The following is a 13,921-nucleotide window of genomic DNA, read 5'->3' as shown; positions in this document are numbered from 1 at the left end:
TCTTATATAAATATCATCTACACAACTATATTTAAACTATAAGAATACAAAAATGAAGTAAATAATTTTGCATAAAATTATGAGACATATTCATTTAAATAAATATAAATTATTTTTGCTAAAAAATATAAATTATTTTTGCTTAAAATATTTGGTTTCAGTAAAATAAATATATTAATATACATACTAACTGGTTAGACTAACTTATATAAAATACAATATATAAATGATCCATGCAACGGTAGGTATCAAATAAAAAATAACTTATCTACCATATAAAATTGATTTATTTATCAAGATGCAATACAGTATGACAAAATCACAAATATAAAAATAGTTTAAAAAAATTAAATAATTATTTAAATATTTGGCATTATAAATTGAAAAAAACAACTATAGTTATTTAAAAATAACATCCGCACGGATGTACAGATCAAATCCTAGTTATAGTTATAGATACATGGAGAATTAGTAGTTATGGATTATATTTTTTGTGAAAAACTAAATCAATTGTTGTGTGTGCAGGTAAGAGATACGTGAGCGAGAGGAGTTTTTAAACCATGAAGAAGAAATCGTAATTATATTTAAATGTTCTCGAACAATAGTTTCTAATTTATTTTAGTTACATATTAAGTTCTTTGTTAGTTATCTTTATTTCCAACTCTATTTTAGAATAAAATATGAAATGAGATTGGAGATAATCTTACCATTTACAAAAAAAATATATTTTATTCTCTCTGTATTTATTTCTTTTTATTTATTTTTTTAAATCATTCTTCTTATTCCCGAAACAACCACTCGTTGGAGGTTACTTTTTGCTGGATAAGGTATTTTTGGCTCAACATCAAACTTTTCATTAGTCAAGAGTTAAATACATAGACTTGACCTCACAAGAGTTCAACTACAGAGACAAAGATTGATCTAGTATCACCCATGAACGCTTAGATTGTCATGTCTAAAAAAAACACCTTCTAGGTTTCTATGATTAAAAAAAAAAAAAAAAAACCGAAACTAACCAGCTATATAAGCAGCCCGTTTATATACTGATGAGAAGTGGTCCAAAAGGCCCATGTTATATATCTCACTACGGCATTTAGGGTTTTCATATGTGTCTCCCCATATATAAAGTAGTTTGTCCTACTTAACGTTACTTCAGTCACTTCTCCTCCGTCGACTCACCTGTTTCGCCGCCATGGTATGTGCTCTAACCTCTCTCTAACACACTCGCTTAGTCAACATGTCTTCGCATATAATATGTGTTTCCATGCTTATGTTTTTCGCCTTGTGTCTTTTTAATCAGGTGAAGTACTCCCAGGAACCCGACAATTCCACCAAATGTGACAACTCTTTCTTAACACTACACTGTTACTAGGCTTTCGTAGTGATCCACGGTTATTTACTTTTCATTTGTTACGCATTTTTGCAGCTTGCAAGGCTAGGGGAGCTGATCTCAGGGTCCACTTCAAGGTAAAAAAAATGTCTTATTGTATCTCGAAAATGAACTAGATTAGGCTTTTCTCGTTAGTATAGGATAGAAGAAACCTGAATAACAAAAAGCAGGGCTCTGTTGTTACATGAACTGAGCTCACGTAAATGTCAGGGAAATCGAATTGGTCATCATGATTGGGTGAACCTACGTTTCTTCTTATAGCTAATGGTTCAGTACATGATGGTACATTAGTTTTTTAACTTGTAATAATCCTTGAGTAATGTACATTAGTTTATGTATGTTGATTGGTGGTGCCCTTTGCTCGATTTGCAAATGATTCTTTAAGTACTTTAGAAATGTTTTTGTATCATTGTCTGTTTGATAATTTGAGTGACTCTGATAATGTATTTGTGTGAACAGAACACTAGGGAGACAGCGCACGCCATAAGAAGGCTACCATTGAACAAGGCCAAGAGGTACTTGGAAGATGTGATAGCTCACAAGCAAGCAATCCCCTTCACACGTTTCTGTCGTGGTGTTGGTCGTACTGCTCAGGCTAAGAACAGGCACTCAAATGGTCAAGGTCGATGGCCTGCTAAATCTGCTCAGTTCGTTCTTGATCTCCTCAAGAATGCTGAGAGCAATGCTGAGGTCAAAGGTTTGGATGTTGATGCACTTTTCATATCTCACATCCAAGTGAACCAAGCAGCAAAACAAAGGCGTAGGACATACCGTGCTCATGGAAGAATCAATCGTATGTGTTTGCAGCTTTTTTCTTCTTTTCAAGCATCTTTTCTTGACGAGTTGTGATCCAAATCTATCTTCTTCTTTTTTTTGCAGCTTACATGTCAAACCCGTGCCACATTGAGTTGATATTGTCAGAGAAGGAAGAGCCTGTTAAGAAAGAGGTAAATGATTGATCCCATTGTACTTTATTTAATCTTTGATTTCAACATCATCATTGATGTGCCTCTTCTCATATCGTTTTCTGATATAAATAAAATTGCAGCCAGAGACTCAGTTGGCAGCGAAGTCAAAGAAAGGAGCCTCGTCTTGAGCCTATAGACAAGTAACTTTTTCGTGGTCACCTCTGTTACAAGAACCGCTTGATACATTTTGTTCACTTATCGTTCTGTAAGACAAGGAGCCAACATTTTCAAAGACATAATAATATGATTCTTTGTTTCTGGAACAACGAGCATTGTTCACTTTATTGAGTAACCAATTCCAAAATTTTGAAACGAATCAGTTCTGTAATGATTACAAATTCTCACTTGTTAAATACTTGAAATCTATCTTTTGGCAATCCACAGTCTGGTAGATAGGATGTAAAGTCTAAGCCCCATATAACTAAGGGTATTTGCTATAAAAAAAAGTATACAAAGATGATCACTCCATGTAATCAAATATGTGATGATACAACAGCTAATGATGATGTAGATCAATTACATGGACTTCCTGATGAACAAAATTATTACCAAAGAAGATATACATCTAAATTCGGGTGTTGTCTTTTCAGTGCATCAAAAAACTCATACTAAAAAATGGTGATCCTGAGAGCCAAGTAAATCTATCCGATAATGGAATCAAAGCACCAAAAAAACTCATGTAACACAACAACAAGAAAGAAGGTGGTCAGCATCTTGTCTACCAGTTTCTACCAGTTAAGACCACTTGTCTACCAGTTTCTACGGATAGAGGTAAATGATGGACGCACGGCGTTTTTCTGGTTTGATGATTGGCTACAAATAAGGAGACTCATAGACATCACGGGATCTATTGGAACATGCTATCTTGGAGTTCCTCGTTCTGCACGGGTGTGTGAAGCTGTTACACAGTCGAGTTGGAGCGTACGAGGGCATCGAAGTCGCCAGTTTCATGACTTGCACTCTCGCATTCAGAGAGAGCCAGTTCCAAACATCAACAGAGGCAGCGATGTTATGCTATGGAGGCATTCTGATGAATCCTATAAGCCTTGTTTCTCTTCGGCTAAAACATGGGAACAGATCAGAGAAAGAAAACCAATAGTTTTTTGGAGTAAAAGTGTTTGGTTTGCTCAAGGAGTTACAAGGTTCTCCTTTATAGTCTGGTTGGCTGTTAAGAACAGATTAGCTACTGGTGACAGAATGAGAGTTTGGGGGTTGCAACAAGGTTGTATGCTGTGTGGAGAGCTAGATGAGACCCGTGATCATGTCTTTTTTGCTTGTCCGTACTCATTTACTATCTGGGATAAGCTGGCAAATAGATTGAGTGGGAGTAGGATGATCCAGATTGGACAATAACTCTGCAGTTTGTGTCTGAGAATAACCTGCAGGTCATGGATAAGATTCTGCTCAAAATGGTGTTTCAAACAACCATCTATCATATCTGGAGAGAAAGAAATGGGAGGAGACATCAGGCGGGTTTTCGCAGTGTGGATCAGTTGGTTCGTATTATTGACAAGACGATAAAAAACAGAATAACGTCACTCCGGTACAGGGCTGATCACAAGTTTGCCGGCTTAATGCAGGGATGGTTTGTTGTTTCGGACAACACCTAGATAGAACTTCTTTTTGCAAAATTTACCTTGTAAATAAATCTTATAAAAGACAGATTCCAATAAGGCCAAAGTCATGATTTTAAAAGGCAATGTCAATACGGTAGGAGTGAGTTAGCAAGTGGGTTCGATAGCGACTGATGCTAATGAGTTGTTTTTGTGTGATAAAACATTTAAACATGTGTTTTATATGTGAAAGAAGACTAGCCACCATTGACTAAAAACACAAAAGCCACCAAAGAGTAAAAGTTAGGCGTGCTTAGACTCAAAAATGCGTTTGTCAACATTCATTATTTTATTTTTAGTTTTAGGCTTTGAATGGCAAAAGCAATTCAAGCAGGACATATCAAGTAGATCATGCAGATCAAGCAGGATAAGTGCAGATCAAGTGGGACAAATGCAGATCAAACGGATCATGCAGGAGATAACCAAATCAAATAATTTATTATAACTTATGAATGACAAAATCAGTTCAAAACTATATATCATATATTAAAACAATAAAAATGACACTTAAATATCTAAACAAATATCTTAGATGTTATAGCATCAGCCGAAATGCCTGTAAATATTTTATAGGATACTTTTCTTATTTATAAAAATTAAAATTTATATGACAAAAAATAATAAGTAGAGAATGATAATTTTGTATTGTTAAAATTGTAAATAAAATAAAATAAAAATATTGTATTCATAAAATTAGATAAATATATTTTTAAAGTTATGTGTTGTAACAAAGTTATTTATTGATAAAAAAAAGCAGATCAATACCACCAAATATTGGCGGATGAGATCTGCTTTCTCCACAAAAAAAAAACAAAAAATATTGAACTGCATACAAATCTCCCGCTTGAACTGTTTTTACAAACAAAAAAAAGTGAATGGTAAATACAGTGTGAGAAAATTGCACGTGCAGAAGATCTGCACTTGTCCCGCTCCTCCATTCGGATACTTAAAATGAAGCGTTGCATTTATTTTCAAGATCTCAAAATATGCTACCTTAGGAAAAAATAAAAGAAAATAAGAGATTTTGGTGGGTGGGGGCAATTCCGGCAAAGCGAGAAAATCATTTGGATAAATTGGTATTTTTATATCGTTACACTAGGTCTGTGTGTTTGCATCTTGACGACGCCTTCTCTCATTTGTTCTTCTCCCGATTCTTTGGTGTTAATAACAGTAGCAAAGTTAGTCTGGACAGTGAAACCATGGCAACCAAAGAAGATGTGCAAGATCCCAGAATCCCCAAGATCGCATCTTCCATTAGAGTCATCCCCGACTTCCCTAAACCAGGTCTGCTTTTGATCGAACCTCCTCTTTCCACTAGTTTAAAGATTGACTTGTGTTAATGTTTTTGTTTGGTCTTATGGAATTGGATACTTTTGAACAGGGATCATGTTTCAAGACATAACGACGCTGCTTCTGGACACTGAGGCCTTTAAGGACACCGTTGATATTTTTGTTGAAAGATACAAAGGCAAAGGCATCTCTGTTGTTGCTGGTAACTAACTAACTAACTAACTCTTTCATACCCTTTAACATACATGTCTGTTTCCAATAAGCCTACTCTCTATTCGCCCCTTAATGGTGAAAGTTGATTCCTTTTTGTATGTAATGAAATGGTTACAGGTGTGGAAGCAAGAGGTTTCATTTTTGGACCTCCCATTGCGTTGGCTATTGGTGCCAAATTTGTTCCCATGAGGAAGCCCAAGAAGCTTCCTGGTATCTTATTCTTTCCTTTCCTTTGTTATTTTGATTTAGAGTTACTTCAATGTCATTTTTTATCTAGCTGCTAGCCTGCTCTGTCGTTTTCTTTTTCCAGTAGCCTAAGTGGTTGTTTGCTATTGAGTTTTGGACTATCTTGGGCTATTACGAGAAATGTGTTTGTTAAAGTCATTTAGACACCACTTAGTAAGCAGCACCATGTTGATATCGCCGCCTTGCTTGTTTATCCTAATGAATGAATCATTTGGTGGTTTCTTCATGGAACAGGGAAGGTGATCTCGGAGGAGTATTCTTTGGAGTATGGAACAGATAAGATAGAGATGCATGTAGGTGCTGTTGAGCCTGGTGAGCGTGCTATCATCATTGATGACCTCATTGCCACTGGTGGCACTCTCGCTGCTGCTATCCGTCTCCTTGGTAAACTCCAACCCCACCCTTTTTTGACTAATGCCAGCATTTTTGCCTGTAATAAACAAAAACAAAACTCTTTATTTTCTGTGGTTGCAGAGCGAGTAGGAGTGACGATTGCTGAGTGTGCTTGCGTCATTGAGTTACCTGTGCTCAAGGGAAGGGAGAAGCTAGGAGAGACGCCACTTTTTATTCTTGTCACCTCTGATGCTGCTTAACAAGAAGTAACCACCCTATAAGGACATAATGGGGTTTTATTATTGGAATCATATCAAACATGTTATTTTTCATTGTATTGCTTTTGGGATTTGATCCTTTGTTATTCTCAACTTTATCATAATTGCCTCAGACAAGAAACTCGAGCAAAATGATGGTCTCATTCTTTCTTCTCATATTTTATTGCATGATTGGTTTCGCTTACATTATCAATTTATATTCATAACAATCCTTGAAGAAAAGAAGAGGAAGCAATTGTGTTACTGATGTTTCTTGTAAAGAAGATGAGGTGGTTGGGGAAATACAGTGGGATCAAGAACTCACGGATCATCTCGCTTACGCTCTTTTGGGACAGTTTGAAGTGTTGGTGAGCTATCTAGAGCAAACTCTTCCGGGTGGGAGACATGGTATCATCTTCTATCCCTATGTTAGTGTGCTGCAGAGATCGATAAAGCTCCAATCAATCTACAGAGATGGCCCTAGGTCCTTATGAATCAAGACAGATACCAAACACTTTGTTTTTAGCTGCTTTGAAGATCCACAGCACTCAAGGGACGGGCCTAAATTCCCAAGTACACAGGTTTGTTAGTTTCTGCTATGGAAACGCCGCAAAAACCATCAGGTGGCTTTGGATGGCGCAGATGAATATTCAAGTATGGTGGGAGGAGTTTCAACTAGAGGAGGATGGAAACATTTAGGTATTGAGAAACGGCTCAAGGATGCTGAATCTATTCTCCATGGAAGAGGCTGGTGACATCGAAAAGTTGAAAGCTGTGCTCAAGAACAGCCTAAGCAGGCATTGAAGACATGACATGCAGCAGTTTGCTCCGATACAGAGTTTCATTTGACTTGAAAGATTTTTTTCTAAGTTACTCGGGCAAAACTACGAGTAAAACCAACATAAATCTTCTTCAGTCTCTAAACAAAGTTGTAGTAAAGTGGCAGATTCTAGGCTTGATGATAAAAAATTTTGATAAACAAAGTTCGTTAGCTGTAATTTGTTGCATGTTAGTGTAAGAAGCACAGTTATATAAATCTGTGAGCCACGTTGCTTTTGAATAGTTATGTTTCGTCACGAGAGAAAGCATTCTCAGCACGTTGTTCTTCATAGAGTATTGTAACAGCATAAACTATAACTAACCGAGATTTACATATTTAACTATAATATTATATATCATTACGCCATTGCATTACGCTAAACCACTACAAAAGAACAACACCACATTTTTACTCCAAACCCTAAACTAAGCATGACAGCTTGGTCGACAAGTTTTCTCTTGTGGTTGTGTGGAACCTCCACGTAAAGACGTAATCCTTGGAATCACACTCAAGTTTCATCACATCGCAGAAGGCATGCACAAACTCCTCCTTACCGCCTCTCCCCCACTCTATCCTCACCCAGCAAGAGAACCCATTGTTCTCCGGAATCTTGGCTTCACAGCAACGGATCATCACTTCCCCACAAATCCTCTTCCCTCTTACCATCGAGTCTAGCCACGAGCACTCAGGCTGCCCCATCATTTCCTTGTATGCCGAGTTCACGAGCCTGACTCTGTTGTTGGCATCGGAGATTATGGCTGGTAAGTCATCGGATTCGAACTCCTCTTCCACATCTTGAGGTGACTTCTTGATGATTTGAGATGGGTTAGTTAGTGGATTAATGCATGCTACGTTGATCCTTGAGCAAACCGGTCTTATGGCCTGAGGCGCTATGACCTTGCTTGTGGTTGTTGTGGTGATAGGTTCTTGAAGTTGCTTCAAGAAATCTCTCTCTTGTATCACTTCAGCGGTCTTGTTTAGATCAATGGCTTCTTTTACTTTGATCTCTGGCTCCATGCATTTGGAAGGAGGAGGAGAGCATTGAAGAAGAGGCAGAGTCACCAAAGCAGGAGAGCCACCATTCTCCAAGGCGTAGCCAACTTGTGCGAGGTTAGGTATCCCAGCGTGAGAGAAAGCCTGAAACGACAGCGTTTTAATAGGGCCAAACACGCGTTGTGGAGTAGTAGTGGTGGTAGAAGCAGATGATGACGGCTTGTGTCTCTTCAACGAAAGAGGAGACGTTGGACCCATGCCGCCTCGGCCTCGCTTGCGTGTTCTCGTGGGACGAGCTTGAAGCTGAGGCCAGAGGTTACGGAGGTAAGGAGATTGGCTGATCTTGTGGGACATAGAGGAAGAAGAAGAGTCATTATCGTTAACTTGAGGAGTCGTCCCTGGCTTAGGAGCAATAGGTCTGTACTTGGACAAGATCTCAGCTGTTTTAAGAGTTGTGGTGGTGGTCGAGTGAGAGTTATGAGGGCTGAGTATCTTTATCATTGCGTCAAACTAAAGGAAAACAAAACTCAACCACAAGAAGAAGGAAGAAAAAAGAAGATGGATGTTGAGAGATCAGTAGAGAAGGTGACGAGAGGTGAAGGTTATAATAAGGAGAGTGAAGAGCCAATAAGAGAGAGGCGAATATTAAGGAAGAAAGACATTTGGAGAGTAAAGGATGGGTACGTGTTAGTGAGGGTTGGGGATAGGGACACGTGTGGAGAAGTAAGTTTAATGTGCCGTTTTTTACAAAGAGATGCTATGGGATGTGGTTCGGTTCACCAATCACAATGGTTGTCACCGCAACGCGTGTTGGTGCTGGACGTCATGCGTGCCTACACCTATCACCAGTTTTTGGTTTAAACTTTAGTAATTTTTTTACTACATGCAATGTATATTCAAAGTTTTGTTAAGCGTTATTGGCGTCTTTGGTTGTTGGAGATGTTTGTGTCTGTAAGTGATTGGTCGCGGGGGAGGAACACGAGGCAGTTGCAGCGTGTGTCTGAACCATGCAACGGTGGGAGAAGAAGGAGAGACACGTGGGGATTTTTTAGTTGACGTCTGGGGGCTTCTTTTCTCGTACGTGTCTTAATAGCTTTTTTTTCTTGAGATTCTGGCTTTGCCGTTTAACATCGTATGTTTGGTCGACACATATAACCTTTCCGCTTTCGTGGTGGTTTTGCTCATCTCTCTTGTACTTTCTTGATTCTGAATTCAGGGGAAAAGGGGGTTGGAATCCGTTATAAGAAAAGTGTTACGTTTTGTTTGTGGAGCCTAACGCTCCATGCATGTTAAAGATTTTGTCTTTTGATGATTGCGAGATTTGTTAATTGGTCCCATATCCACCATTTTTTATGGTAACGGATCCTACCATAAATTCTAGTTAAGATAACCTTATGAGATGATTTTATCATCACTTCTTATCGCTAGTTTGTCGACTAATCTTTACATCAAGTACTGTTAATTACGTTGGAATGAGCAGAGTCCCCATATTAGCGGCAACTAAAAGTTTTTAACATATAAGTGAACAAAAAAAAGATTCTTAATATTCAATAAAATTATGAGCTAGCAAAACTCAGTATCTAACAAGGACGAATAGAACAAGCTAAAAGTTAAAATAAACGAATAAACAACAAAACCAAAAACAGACTAATTGAGAGGCTCTTACAAAATCCTTCGAAGCATATAATATTGCACAACATATAGAAAGCAACTATACTTCTTCGTCCACTGACACTCTTCGACTTCTCTAATGCGTAAAGCTTGACTTCAAAAATTGAAATGGAAACTCTCTTCAGAGAAAGAGCCTCTCCCTTATGTCCCGAATATATGTCTGTGAACTGGCTGGGAATCTAAACCCTTGATAACTTCTATCCATGGTTTCTCTACGACCAATGTTGCACTTTTTGATAGATGTCTTAGATATAAAACCGGATGCTTCCACGTTCCCATTTCAAACGTCTCTCTCTCCTTACCCTTCTTGCTCTCTTTTTTATATTCCTCCAACCTACGCTTTCTGTTCCCGCTTCCCAGTTTCTCCAACCCAATGCTGCCGAATGTCAAATCCATCTCTTCGCCTTGTTCTGTCGGCTTCCCGAACTCAATCAAACACTTTGCTCTGCTTTGCAACAACAAATACAAGGGTCGCGATAAGAACGGTTTACTTTACTTATGAGCACAAGTTGTCATTGGTGATAATAAATCTTTAGTACCTGGAACTGTAAATGATTACAGATGATGAGCTCGGTGATGGAGAGAATGATAGCCCTACGACCTCACCAGGAAACTCTTGGAAGCTCTTTGGCAAACAAAAAGTATGTCGCAATGACCACTTGCCCAACTCTCTAGCCTCCACGTCCAATGCAAAGACCTGGTTTGAAGAGGTTGAGATCACAAGCATGTTATTGTCCCTGGGATGAAAACCAGCGGCTGCAACAGATGCACCATCAAGCCTTGACATGAACCAATGCTGCCTGTAATCAGTCATAATCAAAGCCTGAATGAGAAGAAATTTACAAGGAGCTGCTTGGATATATGCAAAGCCATATTTATATATTCATAATGCTCTGATGATAGAGTACTACTGTGAACAAGTCTTAATATATATTGTAAGCAGATAGGGATCACAACAATGTTTACCTCTGTGTTTCCAGGTCGAACACATAAATGTCCCCAAAGCAATTGATAGCAGCTAGCCAACGATCATCTGAGCTAGTATACATTTTTAAAATTGGAGGCTCACGAGGAGGAGAATCATTTTCCTGGCCTTCCTGGCCTTCCTGGCGTGGAGTAAGAGTATCTAATAGCTCCATGTTATCAATTTCAACAATCTGCCAGAGCCAACAAAATAAAGTTCAGATATTTGATAAGGACAAGCAAGTAAAAGAAAAATTAGCACATACATATATCTTTCTATCATGCCCAGCTATTATCAGCCGAGAGGAGTCACAGCTGAAGACCATGGAATGAGCAAATGGAAGACTGGGGAGTCGCTTTCTGTTGGGACTCCATGGATTCTTTCCAAGTTTATTTTTCTCCAGCTCAAACAGGCTTGGGCGAATTTGGTCAGAATACGCAAAAAGTGATCCTGTGTTAGAAATTGCACTGCATATGATCTTCCGGGCATCTTTACTTTTAACACGAACTAATGGCTTGGTGGAGATACGCCCACTACAATCACTGCTTATGTGAATACGAAGAATATCTAAAGAACAAGATTCCTGAACCATGAGAAGAGAAGTCTGATTGAACACTGTGTTATGTACCATCTGCATAGGTACTCTCTGAGGGGCAGGACATATATCATGTGGAGAGAACTTAGTAAACTCTTGAACCGAGTATGCAAAAAGCTTCGCATCATCACCAGCTGAAATGAGCATTGGAGCCCCCAAGTGTGCCCATTTATGGTAACTGAAACCAGTCGGCTTGTCCTTCTTGCGCTGTTTACGACTTTTCCTCTTTGCATAACTGTCTGGAAAGGTGCCTGCAAAAGGAGGAAGTTTAACAACCACAAAATAACAGAAAGAAGGGCTGCTTCTAGATCTAGATACAGGATAACATTGTTCACATATGAATCCTGATACGCATCATGGCCCATGCCCAAAACCAATGCTAGGGTTTCTTTTCTTGTGATTATTATAAAGTAGTTTAATAGAATTAGGTATTGAATGCAATAGACACAAAGAAAACGAATATTTGCACATGTAAGAGATTATGGGCGACAAAAGAGCTCGGAGGTTAGCTGCGTTAGTCAAGGTTTATATGTTTTAACAAAGGGAGAAACTCTAACGCATTTTGTGTTCTAGTTTCTGATCATCTTCTATTGAATGCTTTGAGTTTTCTCTGTGTATGTGATCCTTCAACTCTAGCATGAATTTTGATTGCAAATTTTAGTGGAAAAAAAAAATAGAACAACTGAAGAAGCTACTGACCTTCGGAACTTATTGGCACTGCCACAGTTAGAGCTCTGATGTCATGCGTATGAGCCCTAGCACAACCAATATAATCCCACTTCATGGTGGAAGAAGGGTTCAAATCTTGCGACTTAAATGTACCACCAGCGAGCTTATATAGAATAAGCTACAAATGGATGACAGAGTATTAGAAAGAAAAAAACCTTAAAATTGGTCAAACCATATGTTTCTCTACTTTATTTAAGTCCCATGTCTCGTCAAAGGGAAACCAGTCTTTAGGATACAACAATTGTCAACTAAAATTCACATGAGAGAAAACACCAGTAGTATCATTTACCTGCCCATCAGCACCTGCAGAAAACACGCGGTCATGACTTGGGGATGCCGCAAGAGCATTGACATCACCCTTGTGATTAGAATGCGCCTGCAAAAGAGTTCCATGTTGGCTATCCCAAAACTGGACAGTTCCTGTACTATCTCCGCTGACAAGAACTCCACATCTAGAGAATAAAATGTAGGTCATTAGCAATAGAGAAAAAAATAAAACACAAAACCAACATAAGAGCACAATAATTTATACCTCAACGCAAGAAGTGACCAAATGCAGAGCTCGGACCCATTTCCAAGCCCTCCAAGTCCAACAGTAATTCTATATACCTCATGGCCGAGGTTAGCATCCCAGCATCTTATCAACCTACAAATAATTTTTTACTTAGACAAATAGAAAAACATTCAAGTGGCCTTCTTTCCAATCAAATAAGCATAGAACGTAAAATAAAAATATCCTCACCCATCACTACTGCCAGAAAAGATTCTCTGTGCGTCCAAACTCCACGTCACACTTAAAGCACGTCCTGTAAAAACAATGATCCATAAAGCTCTAAGCAGATATAACAACGAAGGATCAAAATGATTGGTATAGTAAGGGGGGGCGTGAAGATGTCTCACCACTGACCCGAGGCAACGATCTATAGTAAGTTAACTTGTCGGATTCAGAGATAGAATATATCCTCACGCAGCCATCATCACAGGCAGCTGCAAGATGCCTATCACAGACCTCTGATTTCTCGTTCAACTGCGAATCATCTTCAGTTCCACTTTCTTCCTCGTCATCTGATTTTACACTCAGTCTATTCTGAATCAGCTCAGGTCCTTTACCTCCTGCTTTAATGGAGGGAGGAGCCACAGCCATTTGCCAGATTGATACTCCAATTGACTCTAATACGACCTATACAATCAGATTGATAAATAGAATTGAGTGATTAACAAGCAAAACCTGTCAAGTACAATACAAGAAGCTAGAAGGTTTAGCTTAGTGATATCAACCTTCTGCTTCAAGTCAAAAAGATCCCACTCTGAAATCGTGCCATCTATGCTAGACGAAAGTAACATAGAGGAACCTTTAGAACCAACACCAATCCAGGCAAGGTGCGAGATTCTCGATTTTGGATCTCCATGGATGATCTAACCTCAAGATAGAAGTAAAAAAACACAAATTAACTGGATATATACTTCATGAATCTTATAGAAAATTTGTTAACTGGAAGAGAAGAATAAGAGCGCGTACGAGTTGACAGTGCCAGGAGACAGTACCGGGAGAGACGAGCCAAAGTTCAAGAGAACCGTCCTCGCGAGCTGCGGCGACCTGAGAACCGTCGGGGCTGGTAGCAAGAGCTACGATTGGAGAAGGCTTCCAGTCGATGGAGCTACAACGGTACTCAAACATGGCGGCGAACGGAGGAGGAGGAGTATTTTCTCAGAGAAAATACTGAAAGGAAATAGGCGCCGTTTTAGGGTTTTCGAGGGTTTTTTGGTTACGAGCTTTGGAGCGGCAGTTTAAAAGCGGTCGGGTTGACCTGGTAAGAGACTTACTTGGGGCATAAAGTT

General features: G+C 38.9%; 4 protein-coding genes and 1 non-coding gene across 5 annotated transcripts; 3 read left to right on the top strand and 2 right to left on the bottom strand.

The window, feature by feature from the left end:
- Positions 1-1,055: 1,055 nt before the first annotated feature.
- Positions 1,056-2,624, top strand: LOC106367319 (60S ribosomal protein L17-1). The gene is made up of 6 exons (XM_013807062.3): positions 1,056-1,195; positions 1,301-1,337; positions 1,427-1,467; positions 1,850-2,183; positions 2,270-2,337; positions 2,439-2,624. The coding sequence occupies exons 1-6, from the start codon at positions 1,193-1,195 to the stop codon at positions 2,484-2,486; spliced, it is 531 nt and encodes a 176-aa protein (XP_013662516.1). The 5' UTR covers positions 1,056-1,192; the 3' UTR covers positions 2,487-2,624.
- On the top strand, positions 1,551-1,680 carry LOC125578836. Its single transcript, XR_007316917.1, has one exon. It is a non-coding gene; the product is annotated as a small nucleolar RNA snoR74 (small nucleolar RNA).
- A 2,373-nt stretch (positions 2,625-4,997) lies between the features above and the next one.
- Positions 4,998-6,515, top strand: LOC106367318 (adenine phosphoribosyltransferase 1, chloroplastic). The gene is made up of 5 exons (XM_013807061.3): positions 4,998-5,255; positions 5,353-5,463; positions 5,592-5,684; positions 5,955-6,104; positions 6,195-6,515. The coding sequence occupies exons 1-5, from the start codon at positions 5,171-5,173 to the stop codon at positions 6,311-6,313; spliced, it is 558 nt and encodes a 185-aa protein (XP_013662515.1). The 5' UTR covers positions 4,998-5,170; the 3' UTR covers positions 6,314-6,515.
- An 888-nt stretch (positions 6,516-7,403) lies between these two features.
- On the bottom strand, positions 7,404-8,752 carry LOC106367317. Its single transcript, XM_013807059.3, has one exon. The coding sequence runs from the start codon at positions 8,622-8,624 to the stop codon at positions 7,551-7,553; it is 1,074 nt and encodes a 357-aa protein (XP_013662513.1). The 5' UTR covers positions 8,625-8,752; the 3' UTR covers positions 7,404-7,550.
- Positions 8,753-9,645: 893 nt separating this feature from the next.
- On the bottom strand, positions 9,646-13,885 carry LOC106367316 (WD repeat-containing protein PCN-like). The gene is made up of 11 exons (XM_013807057.3): positions 13,602-13,885; positions 13,361-13,498; positions 12,983-13,262; positions 12,825-12,888; positions 12,615-12,728; positions 12,372-12,534; positions 12,053-12,200; positions 11,024-11,604; positions 10,761-10,951; positions 10,334-10,594; positions 9,646-10,239 (listed from the first exon to the last, which is right to left on the bottom strand). Exons 1-11 carry the CDS (start codon positions 13,758-13,760, stop codon positions 9,936-9,938), a joined length of 2,403 nt encoding a protein of 800 aa, XP_013662511.1. The 5' UTR covers positions 13,761-13,885; the 3' UTR covers positions 9,646-9,935.
- Between the last annotated feature and the right edge of the window lie 36 nt (positions 13,886-13,921).

Source organism: Brassica napus, chromosome A9, assembly GCF_020379485.1.
Source record: "Brassica napus cultivar Da-Ae chromosome A9, Da-Ae, whole genome shotgun sequence".
In the NCBI taxonomy this organism is placed as follows: Eukaryota; Viridiplantae; Streptophyta; class Magnoliopsida; order Brassicales; family Brassicaceae; genus Brassica; species Brassica napus.
The sequence above is the reverse complement of the archived record's forward strand: the minus strand, read 5'-3'. Positions and strand labels throughout refer to the sequence as shown.